The following is a 25,632-nucleotide window of genomic DNA, read 5'->3' on the forward strand; positions in this document are numbered from 1 at the left end:
GCCGACTTACAGCCACCAGGAAAAGAAGCTCAATAATTCCCATCTTTGCTGTCTGCAGCGCATTATGGGTATATCCTGACAGGACAAAATTACAAATGCAGCAGTCCTCTCAAAGGCAGAGCTCCCAGTGTGTTGGCACTAATCAAACAGAGGCGGCTATTTACGAGAATGTTGCCAGGGCTTGAAAGTTGCAGCTATGAGGTAAGGTTGGATAGGCTAGGGTTGTTTTCCTTAGCACAGAGGAGGCTGAGGGGTGACTTAATTAAGGTGTACAAAATTGTGAGGGGCCTAGATACAGTAGACAGGAGGGACCTGTTGCCCCTAACGGAGAGGTCAATTACCGGGGGGCACAGATTTAAGGTGATTGGTAAAAGGATTAGAGGAGACATGAGGGAAAACATTTTCACCCAGAGGGTGGTGGGTGTCTGGAATTCACTGCCCAGATCAGTGGTGGAGGCAGAAACCCCCAATTCATTTAAAAGGTACCTGGACATGCATCTGAAGTGCTGTAACCTGCAAGGCTATGGACCAGGTGCTGGAATGTGGGATTAGTTTGGACGTCTTGTTTTTTCAGCCAACGCAGACATGACGGGCTGAATGGCCTCCTTCTGTGCTGCAACTTTTCTATGGTTCAAAGGTACACCAAGAGAAGACACCCCATCTAACTGGATTGTTTGTTGCATGCCCATCAGTCATAGATGGAAGGATGCCAACCAACCAACCACGCTTGTCTGTATTAAATTCCATCTACCACTTGTCTACCCATTGTGCTGGCCTATGTCCAGTTGCAGGCATTTCATATCATTCTTACTGTTTGCCACTCCTCCAAGTTTGGTATGGTTGGCAAGTTTTGAAATTCTACTCTATAATCCAAGATCCAAGTCATTTATATATAGCAGAAAAAGCAGTGGCTGTCACACTGACCCTTCAGGAACACCACTGTCTACCATTCTCCCATCTGAAAAACAAACATTTACCATGACTTGCTGTTTCCTGGCCTTAAACCAATTTCTTTTTTGTCTAATTGGACACTGACCCGCCTATTCCAATTTTGTTAACCAGTATTTTATGGGGTACTTTATCAAGTAGTATGTGGTAGATGGAATTTAATACAGACAAGCATGGTTGGTTGGTTGCCATCCTTCCATCTATGACAGATGGGCATGCAACAAACAATCCAGTTAGATGGGATGTCTTCTCTTGGTGTACCTTTGAACCATAGAAAAGTTGCAGCACAGAAGGAGGCCATTCAGCCCGTCATGTCTGATATTCTCAATTTATATTTAAATGCATGGACACTATAATAGTGCACTAAATTGGAGAGAAATGCACAAATGCGATAAAAAGTGAGAATATTTAAGTGACTTGTATATTCTTGGAGTTACGCCTTGCGAAATAACGTATCCCTGAAATTATCTGTGTCTCTCTTTAGGGCCTGTGGTGAATTTTCAGGTGGAGAAGTTAAGAGGAACACTTCCAAAGTTAAAGAATCGTTAACATTTTTACATCGGTCGGGAACTTCACATACTTAAACATGCCTTGATAATCTACCCCATTCCATATTTCGTTCATACAGGTGTATGTACCTGAGCTGCACTTGCAGAGGCGATATAACGAATAGTATATCCATTTAAGGGGCGAGTTTATATTTTGACGGTGAGATGAGAAGCCAGCCCCCATTCTGAGTCACGTCAACAGTTGGGCGCTGCATATCTTTTCCTGTTTATAGCCTCGTTATGGTCGGTACAAAGGTGAAAGTGAAAGGGATGTTGAGGGATTGTTTTCTGTCGCGCGTTGGACTTGGTGAAAAGAGGATCACCAGTGTAAAAGCGGCCTCTCCACTTTCCCTCACAAATCTAAACCACCCGGAATTGTAACTGTTCGAACTAATCAGAACCCACCAGTTTTCCGAAATGATCCGGACCGTCCCCGGCGCTGACTAACAACAGTAAGTAGGGTACAATTTAACACGTCATTCTTCAAACCAGATGTTCTCAGTTTATGTAAGTTTATGGTGTTCTAAACGGCAAGTTTAAAAAAATCACTTTACCAAATTTTACTTCCTCGTTGATCATTTTCTGTTTCATTTTCATTAATTGTACTCAATCACAATCTGTAATGATTTGGAGGAAAGTATAGGTGGACTGATTAGCAAGTTTGCAGACGACACTAAGATTGGTGGAGTAGCAGATAGTGAAGGGGACTGTCAGAGAATACAGCAGAATATAGATAGATTGGAGAGTTGGGCAGAGAAATGGCAGATGGAGTTCAATCAGGGCAAATGCGAGGTGATGCATTTTGGAAGATCCAATTCAAGAGTGAACTATACAGTAAATGGAAAAGTCCTGGGGAAAATTGATGTCCAGAGAGATTTGGGTGTTCAGATCCACTGTTCCCTGAAGGTGGCAACGCAGGTAAATAGAGTGGTCAAGAAGGCATACGGCATGCTTTCCTTCATCGGACGGGGCATTGAGTACAAGAGTTGGCAGGTCATGTTACAGTTGTATAGGACTTTGGTTCGGCCACATTTGGAATACTGCGTACAGTTCTGGTCGCCACATTATCAAAAGGATGTGGATGCTTTGGAGAGGGTGCAGAGGAGGTTCACCAGGATGTTGCCTGGTATGGAGGGCGCTAGCTATGAAGAGAGGTTGAGCAGATTAGGATTATTTTCATTAGAAAGACGGAGGTTGAGGGGGGACCTGATTGAGGTGTACAAAATCATGAGAGGTATAGACAGGGTGGATAGCAAGAGGCTTTTTCCCAGAGTGGGGGTTTCAATTACTAGAGGACACGAGTTCAAAGTGAAAGGGGAAAAGTTTAGGGGGGATATGCGTGGAAAGTTCTTTACGCAGAGGGTGGTGGGCACCTGGAATTCATTGCCAGCGGAGGTGGTAGATGCGGGCACGATGGAGTCTTTTAAGATGTATCTAGACAGATACATGAATGGGCAGGAAGAAAAGAGATACAGAACCTTAGAAAATAGGCGACATGTTTAGAGAGAGGATCTGGATCGGCGCAGGCTTGGAGGGCCGAAGGGCCTGTTCCTGTGCTGTAATTATCTTTGTTCTTTGTTTGTTCTTTGTAACCTCATAGCCCAGCAGATCCCCCACTCTACCATTACCAACCAACCCTGGTTCAATGAAGAGTGCAGGAGGGCATGCCAGGAGCAGCACCAGGCATACCTCAAAATGAGGTGTCAACCTGGTGAGGCTACAACCCAGGACTACTTGCATGCCAAACTGCATAAGCAGCGTGCGATAGACAGAGCTAAGCAATCCCATAACCAACGGATCAGATCTAAGCTCAGCAGTCCTGCCACATCCAGCCGTGAATGGTGGTGGACAATTAAACAACTAACTGGAGGAGGTGGCTCCACAAATATCCCCATCCTCAATGATGGGGGAGCCCAGCACATCAGTGCGAAAGATAAGGCTGAAGCATTTGCAACAATCTTCAGCCAGAAGTGCCGAGTTGATGATCCATCTCGGCCTCCTCCTGAAGTCCCCAGCATCACAGATGCCAGACTTCAGCCAATTCGATTCACTCAACGTGATATCAAGAAACGACTGAAGGCACTGGATACTGCAAAAGCTATGGGCCCTGACAATATTCCGGCAATAGTATTGAAGACATGTGCTCCAGAACCTGCCGTACCCCTAGCCAACCTGTTCCAGTACAGCTACAACACTGGCATCTACCCTGCAATGTGGAAGATTGCCCAGGTATGTCCTCTACACAAAAAGCAGGACAAGTTCAACCCGGCCAACAACCGTGCCATCAGCCTACTCTCAATCATCAGTAAAGTGATGGAAGATGTCATCAACAGCGCCATCAAGCAGCACTTGCTTAGCAATAACCTGCTCAGTTAAGCTCAGTTTGGGTTCCGCCAGGGCCACTCAGCTCCTGACCTCATTACAGCCTTGGTTCAAACATAGACAAAAGAGCTGAACTCAAGAGGTGAGGTGAGAGTGACTGCCCTTGACATCAAGGCAGCATTTGACCGAGTATGGCATCAAGGAGCCCCAGCAAAACTGAGGTCAATCGGAATCAGGGGGGAAACCCTCCGCTGGCTGGAGTCATGCCTAGCGCAAAGGAAGATGGTTGTGGTTGTTAGAGGTCAATCGTCTGAGCTCCAGGACATCACTGCAGGAGTTCCTCAGGGTAGTGTCCTGGGCCCAACCATCTTCAGCTGCTTCATCAATGACCTTCCTTCAATCATAAGGTCAGAAGTGGGGATGTTCGTGGATGATTGCACAATGTTCAGCACCATTTGTGACTCCACAGATACTGAAGCAGTCTGTGTCGAAATGCAGCAAGACCTGGACAATATCCAGGCTTGGGCTGATAAGTGGCAAGTAACATTCGCACCACACAAGTGCCAGGCAATGACCTTCTCCAGCAAGAGAGAATCTAACCATCTCCCCTTGACATTCAACAGCATTACCATCGCTGAATTCCCCCACTATCAACATCCTAGGGGCTACCATTGACCAGAAACTGAACTGGAGTAGCCATATAAATACCGTAGCTACAAGAGCAGGTCAGAGGCTAGGAATCCTGAGGTGAGTAACTCACCTCCTGACTCCCCAAAGCCTGTCCACCATCTACAAGGCACAAGTCAGGAGTGTGATGGAATACTCTCCACTTGCCTGGATAGATGCAGCTCCAACAACGCTCAAGAAGCTCGACACCATCCAGGACAAAGCAGCCCGCTTGATTGGCACCCCATCTACAAACATTCACTCCCTCCACCACCGACGCACAGTGGCAGCAGTGTGTACCATCTACAAGATGCACTGCAACAATGCACCAAGGCTCCTTAGACAGCACCTTCCAAACCCGCGACCTCTACCAACTAGAAGGACAAAGGCAGCACATACATGGGAACACCACCACCTGCAAGTTCCCCTCCAAGTCACACACCATCCTGACTTGGAACTATATCGCCGTTCCTTCACTGTCGCTGGGTCAAAATCCTGGAACTCCCTTCCTAACAGCACTGTGGGCGTACCTACCCCAAATGGACTGCAGCAGCTCAAGAAGGCAGCTCACCACCACCTTCTCAAGGGCAATTAGGGATGGGCAATAAATGCTGGCCTGGCCAGCGATGCCCACATCCCATGAATGAATAAAACATTTTTTTAAAAACTTCTATTGGCATTTATTGAAAAAAAAGTTTGCACTTTCGACAAGTGAACTGGTGCGTGGTTTATTTTACAAGTGTTACAAATAAACTCCTTATGTCCATAAAAAGGAAATATGGTCATTGTTTGAAATTTGCTGTTTATTTTTAATAAGGGTTACTAACTACTGCATTGCAAGTTACTGTGATCTTTTGCTTGTTGACTGCCTTTGTTTTTATTAATGACCTGGATTTTGTGGTGGTAATGAGGATGAAACCGTCAGTATTTACAGTTATTACTCCACTGAAACAGTCAATTTCCGGCATATACACATGCGCACAATAATGAGAAATCCGGAAGTTGCTGTCAGTGAATGTATGCATCTCCAGAGGGTGCACTTTTGAAGCCTCCAGAATACAATCACTAAGCGATTGATGAATTAATTCTGCTTTTATACTGTTTGTCTCACTTTAAAAACTTTGAGAAAGTTACCCCTGTTGTGTGAGGTGTAAGTGGGCTTTTAATGGCAGACTAATATCATAATTACTGCCAAATGCTCTCACTTGCCCTGAAAAACTAATTTTATATTTGTGAACTGTCAAATTTCTCATCAAATTCCACATTTTTTAATTTTTTAAAAGGTTATTTATCTTAGTTTTAGCTTCTATCTTAATCCAATCATCATTTATTTTACTATCTGAAAATTTAAATTGAATGAAGGGATGCAGTGTTTTTAACTTCCTGGTTTGCTGTCTGTGAGAATATGTTAGTGATTGGCTGCTCACCTCATTTGCTTACATGATTACTGCTAGATAACTGGAGATCCCCTTAATCTGGCACCAGGTTTAAACTGCTGTCTGGAAAGAGGAGGTCATTGCCATGATTGGGAGTAAAGGTGACTTTGGATTTTTCTGGCTCTTTGCTTTAGGGTTTTCCTTGTGTCATTTCTGGGTCTGTTCTAAGATAGTTGATAGAGATTGATTGCTACATCTAGTGCACAGCTCCATTTTCATTGTATGATGGAACAGGAGGGTAGAAGGCAAACTACTAGATGGACTTCTGTCTCCTCTTATTTAGCAATTCCTATGAAAGCAGTGCAATGGCATACCCACTGAGTGTTCCATTGTTTCTGACCATGATGGACGAGACCGCTGGTTTTAGAACATAGAACATTACAGCGCAGTACAGGCCCTTCGGCCATCGATGTTGCGCCGACCTGTGAAACCATCTGACCTACACTATTCCATTTTCATCCATATGTCTATCCAATGACCACTTAAATGCCCTTAAAGTTGGCGAGTCCACTACTGTTGCAGGCAGGGCGTTCCACGCCCCTACTACTCTCTGAGTAAAGAAACTACCTCTAACATCTGTCCTATATCTATCACCACTCAACTTAAAGCTATGTCCCCTCGTGTTTGTCATCACCATCCGGGGAAATAGACTTATACTTCATGTACGTTTTGCACACCTACCCTCCCATTCACTCATTAACTTCTCCAGGACCAAGACAGCAATTTCCAAACGCAACTGTGTTGCAATGTCCTTTTCCTTTTGTTTATTTTCTAAAGTTTATATCTTACTTTTGCCTTGATCTTTTTTCTCTGTATAAATCCACTCAGTTTTTTTCCTTTTTCATTATTCCTCGTTCTGTCTCTATATTTCATTTGACTGTAATTCACCCTATTTTCTTCTCCATCATTCACTGTGTTTCTTTCTCTATCCTTTTCTTTCATTGATCAAGAAGTTAAGCCATTGGGCATGATATTCATGAGGTCCCAGATGCACCAATGAAATTGCTGTGCTATCATTATTTCGATTGCACTATATTTGCTCCACAAATTGATGGACCAATATCAATGGTGAGCAGAAAAGTGCAATTAATGTTGTTGACCACCAAACCTGCCATTGCAGGTATTTTTGGCCCTTTAGGTGTAAAGCACAATAAAATTATAGCATAATCATTTTAACATGACAATACTGCTTTTATTTCCCAGATTTTATGGCTGTAGTTCCTCATTCCTGTATTTCCTGCTATAACAACATTAATAGCTTTACCAGCAGAGAGACAAATGATATACTGAGATTACCAATGTATAGTACAAGTACAGCTGTTTGAACTGGTATCTTAAATAGTGACTATATTATGACTATAACTGAGACAAAGGAGTCAAAAACATATAGTTGACACTTTTACTTGAATTGTTGGTTACTCTGAGGAATCTTGCCAAATCGTTCATCAATTTGGTGACTTTTTTCATGAATCTAGGACAAATCAATATGCAGAAATGATAACTGTGTAATTCACAAGCTGTCGTCTTCAATGCCATTTTCAGTCAGTACCAGACTTGAACAGTTCTCCGATCTTCTGGCCCACCGTTTCAGAACCATAGAAAAATTACGGCACAGGAGGAGGCCATTCAGCCCGTCGTGTGCATGCCGGCCGGAAAAAAAACTAGCCACCCAATCTAATCCCAACTTCCAGCAACTGGTCCATAGCCTTGCTGGTTACAGTGCTTCAGGTACATGTCCAGGTACCTTTTAAAAGAACTGAGGTTTTCTGCCTCTATCACCATTCCTGGCAGTGAATTCCAGATACCCATGCTACAATCTGGTGAGAAAGCTGTCTAGGGGTCTTTTACTGTCTTCAACTAGTCTTATTGTAACAGGGTTTAATTTTAAACACACTGTGTTTTGAGCTCCCCCTTTGTGAATCCTTGTTCTCAGCTTTCCAATTATGAGACAAAGAAATGAGCACACCAGGTTTTCTTTAGGTTTAAAGAAGAAAAGTGAAATTTATTACTCCTTAAACTTAAACTCTAATAAAGTTAACGCCTACAGATATACGATGCGCCCACACTAGCATGCACACGTGATACACACATGCAAATAGGGACAGAAAAGAGCAGAAGAAAAATAAAATAACAGTTTGAGGCAGTCTCTAAAAGGGAGTTTCTTGTTACTGTTTCTGTGTTTCCAGCTGGACATAGAGTCTTTGATTGTAGACAGCTCTTGCTTTTCATTGGGGTCCAGTATTCTTCTTAAACCTTGTCCACTGTAGGAGTCTTTTCTCTCTTGGGGTTCATATGTCTTCAGTGGTTTCTGAAGCTGGTGAGAGCAAGATGAGAGCAGACAGGAGAGAGGTGTTCTCAGTCTAGGAGCTAACAGCCTTTTGAGTTCAAAATTCTGTTGGAAGCTCAAATTCAAATAACTCCACCAGTCAGTCAGTCTTGTGACCAAACTGTCCCGACTGAGTCTATTTGTGTGTTCGGCCATCTTAGTAGTTAACCTGGAATGCTTCAACGTCTGGTAATCAAAAGTCCATTGTGGATTAAATTGCAGAAGGGACAAGCTCCTTTGTCCTTTTGAAGTACTTGTATGTTGATATGCTAATGTCTCTCTCCAGCCAAAGTCTCTAATTGTTTTTTAAAGCAAGTTCTTTCTTCACCATCAGCAGTTTAAAATCAATGTTCATGTGGCAAAATTAATTTTCCTCATTCTTGGTAGGTGGGGGGCTTGCCTGACAACCACCACCCTCTGGGTGAAAATGTTTTACCTCATGTCCCCTCTAATCCTTCTACCAATCACCTAAAATCTGTGCCCCCGGTAATTGACCTCTCCGCTAGGGGAAACAAGTCCTTCCTGTCCACTTTATCTAGGCTCCTCATAATTTTGTACACCTTTATTAAGTCACCCCTCAGCCTCCTCTGTTCTAAGGAAAACAATCCCAGTTTAGCCAATCTTTCCTCATAGCTGCAACTTTTGAGCCCAGGCAACATTCTTGTAAATCTCCTTTGTACTCTCTCCGGAGCAATTATGTCCCTTCTGTAATGTGGTGACCAGAACTGTACGCAATACTGCAACTGTGGCATAACCAGTGTTTTATACAATTCCAGCATTACATCCCTGCTTTTAAATTCTATATCTCGGCCAATAAAGGAAAGCATTCCATATGCCTTCTTCACCACTCTATCTACCTGTCCTGCCACCTTCAGGGACCTGTGGACATGCACTCCAAGGTCTCTCACTTCTTCTACCCCTCTTAATATCCTCCCGTTTATTGTGTATTCCCTCTTGTAGTTAAAGAGCAGGAGTGTGAAATACTAGATACGATAAGCATAATGAGAGAGGAAGTACTAGAGGCCCCTGGTTATATAGAAGTCTGGAGTCTAAGGCTATCCTCTTCACAATCAACTACACGGCCAATTTTTGTGTCATCATCAAATTTCCCAATCATGCCTCCCACATTTAAGTCCAAATTATTAATATATACCACAAACAGCAAGGGCCGAACACTGAGCCCCGTGGAACGCCACTGGAAACAGCTTTCCATTCACAAAAACATCCGTCGACTACTACTCTTTGTTTTCTGTCCCTGAGCCAATTCTGGATCCAACCTGCCACATTCCCCTGTGTCCCATGGGCTTTAATTTTACTGACCAGTCTGCCATGTGGGACCTTGTCAAATGCCTTACTAAAGTCCATGTAGACCACATCCACTGCACTACCCTCATCAATCTTGTTACTTCCTCAAAAAACTCAATTAAGTTAGTAAGACATGACCTTCCCTTAACAAATTCATGCTGGCTATCCCTGGTTAATCCGTGCCTTTCTAAGTGGCAGGTTATCCTGTCCCTCAGAATAGATTCGAACAATTTATCCACCATCGAGGTCAGACTGACCGGCCTGTACTTATTTGGCCTATCCCTCGCACCCTTTTTAATCAATGGTACAATGTTCGCAGACCTCCAATCGTCTGGTACCTCGCCTCTATCTAGTGAGGATTCGAAGATGATCCTTAGCGCATCCGCTATTTTCTCCCTGGCTTCTTTTAACAACCCAGGATGCAATCCATCTGGCCTTGCCGATTTATCCACTTTCAAGGATGTCAGACCCTCTAGTACTTCCTCTCTCATTATGCTTATCGTATCTAGTATTTCACACTCCTGCTCTTTAACTACAATGCCTGCATTAACCCTCTCCTTTGTGAAGACAGAGACAGAAAACTCATTTAGAACCCTGCCCACATCTTCTGCATCTACACATAAGTTCCCTTGTACATCTCTGATAGGCCCTACCCTCTCCTTAGTTATCCTCTTGCTCTTAATATACTAATAAAATATCTTTGGGTTTTCCTTGATTTTACCTGCCAATAATTTTTCATGTCCTCTCTTTGCTTTTCTAATTTCCTTTTTTACTTCACCTCTGCACTTTCTGTACTCCTCTAGGCTTTCTGAAGTATTAAGATTTTTGTCATCGCCATAAGCTTTCTTTTTCTGTTTTAACTTACCCTGTAAGCTTCTAGATAACCAGGGCCTCTAGATTTGGCAGTACCACCCTTTGTCTTTATGGGGACATGCCTGCACTGTGCCTGTAGTATCTCACTTTTGAATGCCTCCCACTGGTTTGCCATTGATTTTCCTTCAAGTAGCTGTATCCAGTCCACTTTCTCCAGGTCTCAGTTTCTTAAAATTTGCCTTCCCTCAATTTAGAACTTTTACTCCTGTTTTATCTTTGTCCTGTTCCATGATTATGCTAAAACTTACTGTATTATGGTCAGTATCTCCAAAGTGGTCACCCACTGTTACTTCCTCCACTTGCCCAGCTTCATTATATTTTGTGGTTAAGCTAATGTCATGTAGGCCCCCACCTGCACACATTATTTCGCCACATGGACATTAAAAACTTAAAAATGTTGCTGGGAAGAAAAGAAGGCCTATCACAAGGAATTGCCAGGACCCTCGCCGGAAAGATCTTTTTTGCATGCTAGCAGACAATGTTGGAACAAAGGTCGCAATACTTCTCCAATACACAGAAGACCTGGTCAGACCAGTTTAGTCACATGACTAACTGGCTGTTTGAATTTGAACTTGCCACAGAGTGTTGGAAACTCAGAAAGCTCTTTTCTCCTGGACTGAGAACACCTCTCTCCTGTCTGCTTCCATCTCTTTCTCACTGAACTGAAGTCCCATTGAAGACACATGAACCCCAAGAGAGACCAGTCTCCTACAGTGAACAAGGTTTAAGAAGAATACTGGACCCCAACGAAAAGCAAGACTACCTACAATCAAGGACTACAGTGAGCTCGAAGCACAGTAAAAACCCCTCTTCAGAGATTGCCTGAAACTTTTTTACTGTATTTTTCTCTTTTTCTGCCTCTATTTGCATGTGAGTATCGCATATGCATGCCAGCATGGGGCATGGCGTGTATCCGTAGGCGTTAACCGAATTAGAGTTTAAATTTGCGTTTTAATAAATTTCACTTTTCTTCTTTAAACCTAAGAAAACCTGGTGTGCTTATTTCTTTGCCTTATAATTGGAAAGCGATGAGCAAGGATTCACCAAGGGGGAGCTCAAAACACAGTGTGTTTAAAAATCAAACCCTGTTACAATAAGACCAGGTGAAGACAGTAAAAGACCCCTAGAAACCTTTCTCACCTGGTCGTAACACTGAGAATAAACACAGCTTGAACCTATTTAGAGAGTGATTGCTTTTGGCCAAAGGATTATTACAAAGCTGTATACTGATTCTACAACTAAATTTGGCACTATTGTGGGTTTTTTCAGATCATCTTTGTATATCAGCTACTGTAAAACAGACCCTGCTTCTGTAGAAGCTTGTCATTGGTTTAATGATTGGTTAGCCCTGTTTTTTAGGTCATAAAGGTTGCAATTCGTGACCTGCCCATGTCCGTTCAGATTGAAATGAACAATACGCAAACTTGGTGTACCCACATGGGTAGGGTAAGAATTAAGAGGGAGGAGGCACTGGAAAGGCTGGCTGTACTTAGGGTAGATAAGTCACCTGGTCCAGATGGCTTGCATCTGAGGTTGCTAGAGGAAGTGGAGGTGGAGATAGTGAAAAGGCTTGTCATAATCTTCCAATCTTCCCTGGATACGGGGGAGTTGCCAGAGGATTGGTGAGTGGCAAATGTGACACTCTTACTCAAGAAACAGTGTCAGGACAGTCAGGACAGCAATTACAGGTCTGTTAGTTTAACATCAATTGTGGGGAAGGTTTCAGAAACAATAGTCAGGGAAAAAATCAACAGGCACTTGGAGAGGTTTGAGTTAATTAAGCATGGTTTCGTAAAAGGCAGATCAAGCTTAACAAATCTAATTGAAAGTTTTGATGAAGTAACAGAAGATTGATAGTGGGAATGCGGTAGATGTTGTCTATATAGATTTTAAAACTGCATTTGATGAAGTACCACATAAAAGGCTGGTTAACAAAATTGAGGCTCGTGGACTGGGAGGTTCAGTGTTCAATTCAATTTTTTTTAAAAATTGGCTTAAGGACAGAAAATAGCGAGTCATAATAAATGATAGCTTTTCAGACTGGAGGATTTTAGACAGTGGTGTTCTCCACGGGTCTGTGTTGGGACCACTGCTTTTTTTTTTGTGATTATATAAATGACGTATATCTTGGAATACAGATTAGAATTTCAAAATTTGTTGATGATGTCAAATTTGGAGTGGCTAACAGTGAGGATACTACCAACTGCTTGTAATGTGATGTAGATAGGCAAGTGGCAGATGGAATTCGATACAGACAAGTGTCGGGTGATGCATTTTGGCAGAAAGGATGGGGTGAGGCGTTATAGACTTGATGCAGTTCTAAAGAGGAACAGAGGGACCTGGGGTGTATGTTCATCGATCTTCAAAGGTGACAAGGCATATTGAGGGAGTGGTTAGCAAAGCATGTGGGATCTTGGGCTTCATAAATCAAGGCATTGAGTACAAAGGCAGGGAGGTTATGCTGAACCTTTATAAAGCTCTAGTCCGGCCCCAACTAGAGTATTGTTCTGCAGAGAACTGGCATAGACCAGATGGGCCAAATGGCCTCCTTCTGTGCCGTAAGTGACTCTCTGACCTCATCTGAATGATTGTGGCATTGGCCCAAGTGGCTCCCGCACTGCTCTCTGCTCCTAAATGCTACCTGCAGCCTCTTTGCATAGCAGGAGGGCCTGGCAGCATTGGTTGCAGACCACGTGGTGCAGCCAGTCGGCTGCTCTTAAAGGCAGGCTGTAGCTTAAAGGAAAGCTGCATTCAACAACATTGCTGCAATGTAATTTATTGCAAAGTGAATACTTGAGTTCTATAGTGACAGATGCAGTGCTGGAGACATTAATGGTGTAGGTGGTCAGGAGCAGAGATACCATGAGTCCATGGGGGTGAGTGTGGTGGTGCAGGAGATCATCAATTACCACCCTCGAGAATGGGAGCAGATGGCTGGCAAGGTCAGTTCTGGGTGTCTGGACCTGAGGACCTGACAGCGGTGCCACAAGAAGTCTAATGACCTCCTGCAGCTGTTCAAGGTCAGTGAGTGCATCTTCATATGATACCTTCTGCCCACCACACCACTAGCCTGCATATACCTTTAGCTATGGGAGGCACATCACCTAAACACAGTGAAACACAACTACTGACATTCTGCCCCTTCTCTCGCAGGATAAGGTGGCATACAATAGAAGGAAACAGAGCCTCCACTGAGGTCCCCAGCATCACTGATGCCAGTCTTCAGCCAAACCAATTCACTCCATGTGATATCAAGAAATGGCTGAAGGCACGGGATACTGCAAAGGCTTTGATCCCTGACAACTTTCTGGCAGTAGTACTGAAGACCTGTGCTCCAGAACTAGCCACGCCCCTAGCCAACCTGTTCCAGTACAGCTACAACACTGGTATCTACCTGGCAATGTAAAAAATTGCCCAAGTATGTCCTGTACACAAAAAGAAGAACAAATCCAACCCGGCAAATTACTGCCCTATCAGTCTACACTTGATCATCAGTAAAGTGATGGAAGGTGTCATCAACAGTGCTATCAAGCGGCACTTACTCAGCAATAACCTGCTCACTCATGCTCAGTTTGGGATCCGCCAGGGCCACTCAGCTCCTGACCTCATTACAGCCTTTGTCCAAACGTAGACAAAAGAGCCAAATTGCAGAGGTGAGGTGAGAGTGGCTGCCCTTGACATCAAGGCAGCATTTAACTGAGTATGGCATCAAGGAGCCCTAGCAAAACTGGAGTCAATGCAAATCGGGGGGAAACTCTCCACTGGTTAGAGTCATAACTAGCACAAAGGAAGATGGTTGTGGTTGTTGGAGGTCAATCATTTCAGTCCCAGGACATCACTGCAGGAGTTCCTCAGGGTAGTGTCCTAGGCCCAACCATCTTCAGCTGCTTCATCAATGACCTTCCTTCCATCATAAAGTCAGAAGTGGGGATATTCGCAATGATGATTGCACAATGTTCAGCACCAGAGACTGAAGCAGTCCTTGTAGAAATGCAGCAAGTCCTGGACAATATCCAGGCTTGGGCTGATAAGTGGCAAGTAACATTTGCACCACACAAGTGCCAAGCAACGACTATCTCCAACAAGAGAGAATCTAACCATCTCCCCCTGACATTCAATGGCATTATGATCGCTGGATCTCCCACTATCAATATCCAGGGGCTTACCATTGACCAGAAACTGAACTGGAGTAGCCATATAAATACCATGGTCAGAGGCTAGGAATCCTGAAACTCGCCTCCTGACTCCCAAAAGCCTGTCCACCATCTACAAGGGACAAGTCAGGAGTACGATGGAATATTCTGCACTTGCCTGGATGGGTGCAGCTCCAACAACACTCATGAAGCTTGACACCATCCAGGACAAAGCAGCCGGCTTGATTGGCACACCATCTACCACCTTCAACATTCACTCCCTGCACCACCAACGCACAGTGGCAGCGGTGTGTACCATCTACAAGATGCACTGCATCAACTTAGCAAGGCTCCTTCAACAGCACCTTCCAAACCCGTGACATCTATGACCTAGAAGGATAAGGGCAGAAAATGCATGGGAACACCAACACCTGCAAGTTCCCCTCCAAACCACGCACCATTCTGACTTGGAACCTTAACTGTCACTCGGTCAAAATCCTGGAACTCCCTTCCTAACTGCACTGTGGGCTGTACCTACACTCCAAGAACTGCAGCGGTTCAAGAAGGCAGCTCACCACCACCTCTCAAGGGCAATTAGGGATGGGCAATAAATGCTGGCCTAGCTAGCAGCTCCCACATCCCATGAATGAATTTTTTAAAAACTGGCAGGGGAGCAAACATGTTGGTTTCTCCTGAGCCCTACGCCGGAGATGGTTCGCTGCATCATGGGGATGGTGGCAACGAGACCCATGGCAACTGACATCACTGAGAACATTGAAGATGGTGGCATATTCATGCTTTATGTGATTAGTGATCTGCCTAAGGGCAAGTCCTCTACTCATTTCTGCACACCTCACGGTCGTGTGCGTTCCTCTTCAGTTGCTCATAGGGAGCCTGGGAGCCTCCCATTTTCAATTTCAAATTGTCTAACATCATTCTCTTTCCTTCTCTTGGTCTACAGCTCTCTATTTTTCCTTCAATCACCTCCTTCAGCAAGTTCTCCTGCCTTAGAATATGGTCAGTCCAACCTTGTCTTTTCTTTCTCTTCACTAACTATCTGTCCTCCTCCACCATCTTTAATTGCTTTTGTGTTCTCTCCAAGTGACCTGCTCCATCCTTCTCCAGCACCAAATGTCACAACTTGCTAGTCTTTGGATGTCTGCTTTTCTCAAGGTCCACGTTTCAGCCCTGTTTAACAAGACACTCCAAATCATAGTCTTGATAGTTCTTTTCTTAAAATCACTACTCTTTCCGATATTGAGTAATTCTTTATGTTTGGAGAATGCATTATTTGCAATTGCTATTCCAGCTCTGATTTCTTAATGGCAGTAACCATCTTCTGAAAACATGCTTCCCAGGTTCTTAAATTGTGATATAAAAGCAAAATACTGCAGATGCTGGAAATCTGAAATAAAAACAAGAAATGCTGGAAATACTCAGCAAGTCTGGCAGCATCTGTGCAGAGAGAAGCAGAGTTAACGCTTCAGGTCAGAGACCCTTCTTCAGAACCGTTCTGAAGAAGGGTCTCTGACCTGAAACATTAACTCTGCTTCTCTCTGCACAGATGCTGCCAGACCTGCTGAGTATTTCCAGCATTTCTTGTTTTTATCTTAAATTGTGATACCTGTTCCACCTGATTTACACAAGGTTCAGTTTCACCAAATACTGATTGTACATAGAACAGACTGCTACAATCATTCTCTTATCTCTCCAGTCAGTTCTGATCGTCTCCAGCACATTCAGTAGCTTTTGCCAGTTCACTCAGTCAAAAGCTTTATCGTAATCCACAAAGTAGGTGTACACTTCTTGTCGGTATTCTATGCTTCTTTCACTTAACATTCTCATCACTGCTACAGCCTGTCTAGTTCCACAACCTTTCATAAAACCAAATTGATCACAGCCGATGTAATGGCTTGCTTTAGCTTCCAAAAGAAACAAATGCATGTTTTGTGGGGTGCTGCAATCCTACACTAAATTCTTCACTAAGGTTTAAGCAGACCAAACTACCCTTGCATTGGTGTATGAGACAAAATGGCTGGCCTGCATTAGCTGCACCTTGATACAAGGCCAACTGTGCACAAACCCTAATACTGTCCATATTTGAAAATCTGCCATACCCTGGAGTTCACGTCTGAAAGCACAGCGAGTTATACCTGACTACAAAATAAATGCAGATTCTGCCCTTGTAGCCATTGTAAGATCTCACTTTGTAGATCTGCTGTTGTAAATCTCTGGAAGAAAAACACAGCGCTGCTTTCTAGATTGATGCTGTAAACTGAGCCTCTATTTTTCGATTCCTTCTAGAGACACATTGCATACTCCACTAAGCATGTACAGTAGCCTCAAATAAACAATACACTACATTTCTAAGATGGTGCCTTTCAATCTATCCCACTGACCTTGGCAATTACTTTCTGAACTGTTGTTAACCTCTAACTTTTTCTGTACTGCTTCACAAAACTTGACCCCTCAGAGCCTTGCATCTTCTCTCTATCACACCTTTTGATTTCCTTTCTTGATTCTCTTCAACTGAATTTTTACTTTCATGGCAACTATTTCCCTTTTCAACTCCCAGCACACCCTCATCCTGCTATCAGGCAAGTTGAACAAGCTGGTAATGGTGTAACCATGGACCTCTTGCGTCCCACCCCAACCCCTTTCCCTCACACCAATATCCATCTTCTGAGTTATTACTTTCAAACACCCGAGAACTGCCACCTGCCCAGCCACAGGAGGCCCAGGAGGAAGAAAGAGAGCACAGCACAGATAGAGGCTTCGTCACTTGACCTCACACTTGCAGTCACCAGCTCAGATACTGCATGTACTTTGAATAGAGTTGGGACCAGCATATGAGTGAGGTGAGTCATCGGAGCACAAGTGGCCTGCAGCCAGACCAGGGGTAAACAATGCTTCCTTTGCTAGCTCACTGGAGGGCAAGGTGGTAGATGAGTACTGCTGCAGAAGACTTGGATAATGACCTGTGCGGTAGAACACAGGAGAGCACTGAATGGGCATGCACACCGAAATACTGGATGCATTGACTAGCCTATCAGACAGTCTGGTGTCACTGTCAGCAAGCATGAAGGAGTCCAGCTCCAACTTGCCAGAAGGCATTGTGCAGAGCCTGTGCCCCTCTGCAGTTCCCTGTCATTCTGCAGACCCAGAGGCACTGCCACTGCTATCCCTTTGTGTAGACAGGTCACCTACTCCTATGGCAACACACACCCCCCAACTGCAACCCAACTGCCGTAAGGATGAGGCAATGCTCTTTGGCAAATCTAGGGAGTCAACAAAACTCTTCCAAACATTCCAGTGTACTACCAGCCACTTCGCAATATAAAAAGTTACAAAAATTACCCTACCTGCCTGGCCCTGACAATAACACTACTGCAGGTTCCAACTTGCAACTCACACTTGTTTCTTTTTTGAATAAACAACACAAACACTGCCTTGACACTTGTTGCCTAAATTTGGGATTCTGGCATCACATCAGCCCGTTGGGGCTGTGACATCCGGATAGTGCCAAATCAAAGCCTTCCGACGCACGCAGGGGATGTACCTGCATGCGTCCTTATCCTTGCAGAATGTTGTGCAGGCTGCGCAGGAAGGGACCAGTGACTTGGGGGACACAGGTAGACTGGTGCAAGGCTTCAGTGGCACTACTACAAATGGCAATAAATGAAGTAATTTCTCACCTAAGGTATCAAAATAGCATACCCGAAGCCTTTATTTGCTGTTTTGATCAATTCCTTGGTCACAGGCTGGGGAACTCATTTGTGAGATAAATAAGCTTCTACCTGAACCTACTTCAGCTGGAGTTCAAAGGTGACTGGTTGACACTGTCACACTTTAAATTATAAAATGCTCTCTTATTTGGCTCCATAATAGATAATGCCACCACAATGATCCAGTACATTTAAAGGAATAGTATATTATCTAGAATTCTGCGTTTAGATTCTCTTTTTAAGTATGTCACTGATGGAAACAACAAAATGTGACACTAATAGCAAAACCTGAAGTAAGCATAAAAAGATGGCTGGTGCCTTTTTCCACAGGATCACATTACTTGAACTACAACTGTCCATGTGAGGACATGAATACTGCAATTGAACCGATTCAAGGCTAAGGTTAGTTAGTGTTCCAGAGGGAGGCTGATAGAAAAGGGAAGAATAATTCTGCTCTTTGATTTTTCAATTTTTATGGAGCTCTATATCTATATAATTTTTCTTTACCTGCAGTTTCTTCTTTGCTCCACTCGTTAGATCGGTGTTTCCTACATGCCTTGAAGTTTTGGCTGAGATTGTACTTTTTTTTTTGATTTGATTTTACATCTCACTGTGGAAGCTAGGATTGGTTGAATCGTAATCAATTGATTTGCATATTTACTTAAAAACCATGTGTGGTTATATCTCACATGAACTTTTACCCCAAGAGGTGTACTTTATATAGCATCTAAATTTAAATAATATGTATAACTCTACCCTCCCCATATATGCTGATATTTACTCCTTTTACAAATTGAACTCACTGAGAAATTAAAGCTGCTGTCACTGGTATGTTACATCCAAAAATGTTGATCATTACTCGATGTAAAATAGTCTTCAAGTTGTTGCTACTCATTTATTTATTTATTTAAACCTGTTGATTTTAGTTGTTTTTGGCATTTCTCCATAAGCTCAAATGTTGGTCAGAGTAATCACATATAGTTCTAACTATTTCAAATACTAGTGCTTTGATTTGGACAAATAAAGTGATGTAAAATATATGGAATATAATTGATAACTAAATTCTAATTTAAAATAATATAGCAATGGTTGAATGTACAGTTTGTTACTGTACCATCTGCCAGAGGAATCATGTTGGATTGAACTTCTAGTACTACTGAACTACAATTCCATATAGCATTTTGAAATTCATTTTATGAAAAGTAAACATTTTATCCATTAAGCATTTTATGCCATTTCTTTTGAATTGAACTTGTTCAAGTGTACAGTATTGTCATTTAAAGTTTTTGTATGATCTGCTATATATGTTTTCATAAGTGTTTAATTTTATTCTCTTGAGCACAGAACAGAGAGTGCATTTTTGCTCACATTCAGTACTACAGAAAAACAGCAACAAAAGATGTCAAATTCAAAAGTAATGCTAAATGATGATTTACATGGAGACAAAGATTCACCTGATGGAAGCCAGACTGCCTGTAATACTTCAGATGTTGAAACTGAGATGACTAAGAAGAAACGAACCCCCTTGAGAAATAGTCTGAAAAAATCACAAGAAACCAGTAACATGGAAGTTAATGTGCCTGATGCAAATCCAAAGGAACAGTCTACATTCATTAGAAGTATAACGCGATTAAGTAAAAGGTTCAGTTGGTCACCTTCAACAGATCCAGACAAATATAAAACAGTGACTGTGTCAGACAGAAATGCTGTAAAGGACTTGACGGTGGACATCAAAGAACAGGAAGAAGGGTGCAATGCGGTAGAAAACCAAGATGCTAAAGGCACAATTGAGAACACAAAGTTGCCACTGTCTGGTAAGAAACAAATGTTAGAGAATGCTGTATGGATTTACATTTGTTGAACTTAATTACAGGATTAGACACTCTGAAGTGTCACATATGATTTGTATCAAAACAGAGCTGTATCACAGGTGAACTATGTAAACTGTTATGTTAGACAACCTAATTTAGAATCAGCCATCTCTTTGATTAATTGGAATTCTACAGCTAGCTATAATGTTTGAAGTTTCAATCTAATTCAAAGAAGCAGCTACCAACAAAAGATAAAAAAATTTTTAATTGGAAGAAGTATTCCTGTAGAGCTGGGGGAGGAGGGGTGCCCCTCCCCCACTCCCACCCCCGACTCCACAGTTCTGCTGACTAAATTGCACGAAGTAAAACGTGCACAAAAATATTAATGAAGCCTGCCTAAGGGCCAATCTTGGACTGCCATCAATCCTCCTGGTTGGGGCAGGCACTGTTAATGGGCCACTGGTTATGAACCAATTTCCACTCCTAGGGATCAGTGCTCTTTGCACGGCCTAAACATTGGAGTGTTTCCTTTTGTTTCTTTGGAGACCAGGAAGATGTGGTCTGACCAGAGCATCATGCCATGGTCACAAATTCTTCTAACTTCAGCCAACTGTTTTGGCTATGTACTTTAACATCCTATTGATCAATAGGAGTTATTTCTATATGACATAGGTGCCTTAGAGCAGTACATATAGAACATAGAACATTACAGCGCAGTACAGGCCCTTCGGCCCTCAATGTTGCGCCGACCTGTGAAACCATCTGACCTACACTATTCCATTTTCATCCATATGTCTATCCAATGACCACTTAAATGCCCTTAAAGTTGGCGAGTCTACTACTGTTGCAGGCAGGGCGTTCCACGCCCCTACTACTCTCTTGAGTAAAGAAACTACCTCTGACATCTGTCCTATATCTATCACCCCTCAACTTAAAGCTACGTCCCCTCGTGTTTGCCATCACCATCCGAGGAAAAAGACTCTCACTATCCACCCTATCTAACCCTCTGATTATCTTATATGTCTCTATTAAGTCACCTCTCCTCCTCCTTCTCTCTAACGAAAACAACCTCAAGTCCCTCAGCCTTTCCTCGTAAGAACTTCCCTCCATACCAAGCAACATCCTAGTAAATCTCCTCTGCACCCTTTCCAAAGCTTCCACATCCTTCCTATAATGCGGTGACCAGAACTACACGCAATACTCCAGGTGCGGCCGCACCAGAGTTTTGTACAGCTGCAGCATGACCTCGTGGCTCCGAAACTCGATCCCCCTACTAATAAAAGCTAACACACCATATGCCTTCTTAACAGCCCTATTAACCTGGGTGGCAACTTTCAGGGATTTATGTACCTGGACACCAAGATCTCTCTGCTCATCTACACTACCAAGAATCTTCCCATTAGCCCAGTACTCTGCATTCCTGTTACTCCTTCCAAAGTGAATCACCTCACACTTTTCCGCATTAAACTCCATTTGCCATCTCTCAGCCCAGCTCTGCAGCCTATCTATGTCCCTCTGTAACCTACAACATCCTTCGGCACTATCCACAACTCCAGCGACCTTCGTGTCATCCGCAAATTTACTAACCCACTCTTCTACACCCTCATCCAGATCATTTATAAAAATGACAAACAGCAGTGGTCCCAAAACAGATCCTTGCGGTACACCACTAGTAACTAAACTCCAGGATGAACATTTGCCATCAACCACCACCCTCTGTCTTCTTTCAGCTAGCCAATTTCTGATCAAAAGCACTAAATCACCTTCAATCCCATACTTCCGTATTTTCTGCAATAGCCTACCGTGGGGAACCTTATCAAACGCCTTACTGAAATCCATATACACCACATCCACGGCTTTACCCTCATCCACCTGTTTGGTCACCTTCTCAAAAAACTCAATAAGGTTTGTGAGGCACGACCTACCCGTCACAAAACCGTGCTGACTATCGCTAATGAACTTATTCTTTTCAAGATGATTATAAATCCTATCTCTTATAACCTTTTCCAACATTTTACCCACAACCGAAGTAAGGCTCACAGGTCTATAATTACCAGGGCTGTCTCTACTCCCCTTCTTGAACAAGGGGACAACATTTGCTATCCTCCAGTCTTCCGGCACTATTCCTGTCGACAATGACGACATAACGATCAAAGACAAAGGCTCTGCAATCTCCTCCCTGGCTTCCCAGAGAATCCTAGGATAAATCCCATCTGGCCCAGGGGACTTATCTATTTAGTTTATTTATTTAGAGATACAGCACTGAAACAGGCCCTTCGGCCCACCGAGTCTGTGCCGACCATCAACCACCCATTTATACTGATCCTACACTAATTCCATATTCCTACCACATCCCCACCTGTCCCTATATTTCCCTACCACCTACCTATACTAGGGGCAATTTTATAATGGCCAATTTACCTATCAACCTGCAAGTCTTTGGCATGTGGGAGGAAACCGGAGTACCTGGAGGAAACCCACGCAGACACAGGGAGAACTTGCAAACTCCACGCAGGCAGTACCCAGAATTGAACCCGGGTCGCTGGAGCTGTGAGGCTGCAGTGCTAACCACTGCGCCACTGTGCCGCCCCTATTTTCACACTTTCCAAAATTGCGAACACCTCCTCCTTGTGAACCTCAATCCCATGTAGCCTAGTCGTCTGTATCTCAGATGAATACTTTTAGTCTGAATATAGATGAGTACTTTTCGCATGTAAGTGGAATATGAAATTATTCCGTCTCTGAGATCAAAGTACAAATAGCAATCAAGTGCAGGAATCCTGGGTAATTTCTCCCTCTCCTTCCTGTATCCCAAGGTCACTGGGGCACTGCGATTATTTATAACTCCAAGACCATAGCCTCACCTCCATTTGACTAGCTCACCAAGGAATGAACTTAAAATCTACCGGTGTTTAAGACTTAATGCCACACCACACATTTATACACCAAGCCATTGAGGGGATCTACTAATTTCATCCATAAATAAGCACACTCATAACTTTGGTATTATTGGGTTATGTGTTTATATTCAACACATTTACATATAGAAACCTATATTTATGTAAGAGTTTCTAATTCAGTAGAAATATCATAATTTGAAAGGTGTTTATGGCCTTCAGTCCACTAGCACATTTTGTGTGTAATATATTCCTGAAACCCAACAGAAAGATAAAAATTAGAAAAAGACAAGTTGATACAAATAACACATGAGCTATAATGCTTTTAAACTAATTATTTTATCAAAATATCTTTGCAGTAATGGAAATTTTTGAGTTAATCTCCAAAAACATGTTACTGGAGGCAAGTGAAAATATAAATAAATTGGAAGAAGAGTTGCTCAATGAAAGAAAGCCTGAAAAAGACGAAGAGAAGTACCAAGAATACTCAATAAGAGTTCGAGATTTCAGCCTACTCTGCGATGAGTTTGCTAAACAAATAATGTCCATAATCACTAATTCACTTACTATAGCTAAAGAAAACAGTAGCATTCTGTGTTCGGCATTGCAAGTCATTGAACTTGAAGAAACAGCAGATAAAAAATGGCAAGAAAGTACCAATCATCCTGGCATTAACTGTTTCAGAAGACCTCGGAAGTGGAAAGATTTGTGGAGAGAAACCATTACAAAAAGTGTGGAAGAAAGGATAGCTAATGTGCCTTTACTTACAAAGGAGCAGAGGAAATCGTGGCTTGCATCACACTTCATAGATCTTCAACAAATTATTTTAGAAGACTTGAAAATTGTGAAGAATTTTGTACAAAAATGCTACCCAGAAAATTACAGTATTTTTAACATGTATATAAAATGCTATCACGAAACTGTATCTTCTCACCTGGAATGTATCCAACAGAAGCACCTTGAACTGAATGAACTTTATTCATTTCTCAATTGGAGTATTCACACTTACAAAAGGTATATTAAGTCTAAATTTTTTTTGTATGCATTTGTTAATTGTGGCACAATTGTTTATCATTTGTGAACATATGAATGATGCAGGAGTTTATGATAACCGTAACAAAACTGCTACAGTTATCATAAAGGCAAAATACTGCAGATGCTGGAAACCTAAAAGAAAAACAGTGCTGGAAATACTCCAGCAGGTCAGACAACAACTGTATAGAGAGAAACAAGAGTTAATGATTGGTCAATTACCTTTTTCATCATCACCAGAGGAAAGCACTGAATTTGTATAAATACATGTATGTAACCAGTCTATGAAGTCTCACTGCTATAAAAAGTTAAACTTGCATACCTTTAGGTTTAACAAATATACTTGAGGATCTGGTCTTTTTTTTAAATTTACTTTTATCTGTTAGGTGTACAATGTTTGTTGTCTATTCTTTTCATTAAATGATTTTTTTCTGCCCCCTGTGGACAATCACATTCTGCCTGAATTTCCTCCCCATTGACTTTGCTATCATCCGTTCTATGCTACCAAGACTAATTTCACACTCCATATTCTTAATGGGAAGAACAGGCATATACTAAAGTTTACACAGAATGCAGCTTGGAGCTAATCTGGTTAAAGAAGTGTAATGAAAAGTATATCTTTGCCTATAATATCTCAAAATTCATGTTTAAGTTTTCTGTTTTAGTTATAGTACTTGTTTTATCTTAATGTTTTATCCTTAACCCTTCCATCGCTTTCCTATCACTGCCAACCTGCTCCCCCAACCCCGCCCCCCGCGCCAACCTTTTCTCTTCTAAATAGAGCCTCGTACTCTGCATCATGCTGAGGCTTGGAGACTGGATAGGAGACGTGCTCTTAAATCTTGACCAATTGCATTCTAACTGATAACAAGGGAGTGAGCACAGCTGAGGATTACTTGTCTTATTAATGTTTCGCACCTGTGAGAATGAACCTTGTTTCCTCCACAAAAGACTTAATTGACATTTGAAATTTTTGCAGGAAATTGTGCGCAGAGGCTGACAATTTGAAATTCTTGCCTTAATTAATTATGCTCTGGTTCTTCAAATAGATCTAACTATGCCAGATTGAGTACAAAATTCTGAAAATCAAATGCCTAAAATGTGCCATTTTGTTTACAGTGACGATGTTATGAGTCATCCTGATCTTTCACCAGAAATGAACATACAAGAACTTGGTCCTTTGTTAGAAGAAAATATTTTAATAAATGTCATGGACAAATATGCTGACGCATTGAAGGTATGAATTAAGTGATAAATGGTACCATTGAACTGATTTGATAAAGTTGAACTACATTCTATAATCATTGACATAAGTGCAACACATTTTATTTTTGAGTTCCTCACACATTGTGCATAATGCCTTCCTTTTTTGGTTACAGTTCTTCGCATAACATGATGAATGTGCTTTTGTTCCCAGACCTGTACTGTCATGCATGAGACATGACACAATTTTCTTTCAGAGAGATCTTCTGGAACTGGAGGAGGACTTGCTGGTTTGGATCAATGAGCAGGGCAAGAATGGTTTGTTCTCGGCTTGACTGAACTTAGACTTAAAACTAGGTCTCTAGCTAAAAGCATGGCATTTTCTAAAGGCATGACTGGGATGAGGG

General features: G+C 42.4%; 1 protein-coding gene across 2 annotated transcripts in view; it reads left to right on the top strand.

The window, feature by feature from the left end:
- Positions 1–1,733: 1,733 nt before the first annotated feature.
- Positions 1,734–25,632, top strand: part of LOC137373728 (exocyst complex component 3-like) — a 63,272-nt gene continuing 39,373 nt past the window's right edge. Inside the window, exons 1-4 of one of the 2 annotated variants that reach the window (XM_068038970.1) lie at positions 1,734–1,948; positions 19,622–20,096; positions 23,350–24,004; positions 25,142–25,259. In XM_068038970.1, coding sequence (XP_067895071.1) covers positions 19,682–20,096; positions 23,350–24,004; positions 25,142–25,259 — 1,188 coding nt within the window. In that variant the 5' untranslated portion in view covers positions 1,734–1,948; positions 19,622–19,681. The remainder of the gene's footprint in view (positions 1,949–19,621; positions 20,097–23,349; positions 24,005–25,141; positions 25,260–25,632) is intronic. The other variant, XM_068038969.1, reaches the window with a different exon arrangement.

This window comes from Heterodontus francisci, chromosome 9 (assembly GCF_036365525.1).
Source record: "Heterodontus francisci isolate sHetFra1 chromosome 9, sHetFra1.hap1, whole genome shotgun sequence".
Lineage (NCBI taxonomy): Eukaryota > Metazoa > Chordata > Chondrichthyes > Heterodontiformes > Heterodontidae > Heterodontus > Heterodontus francisci.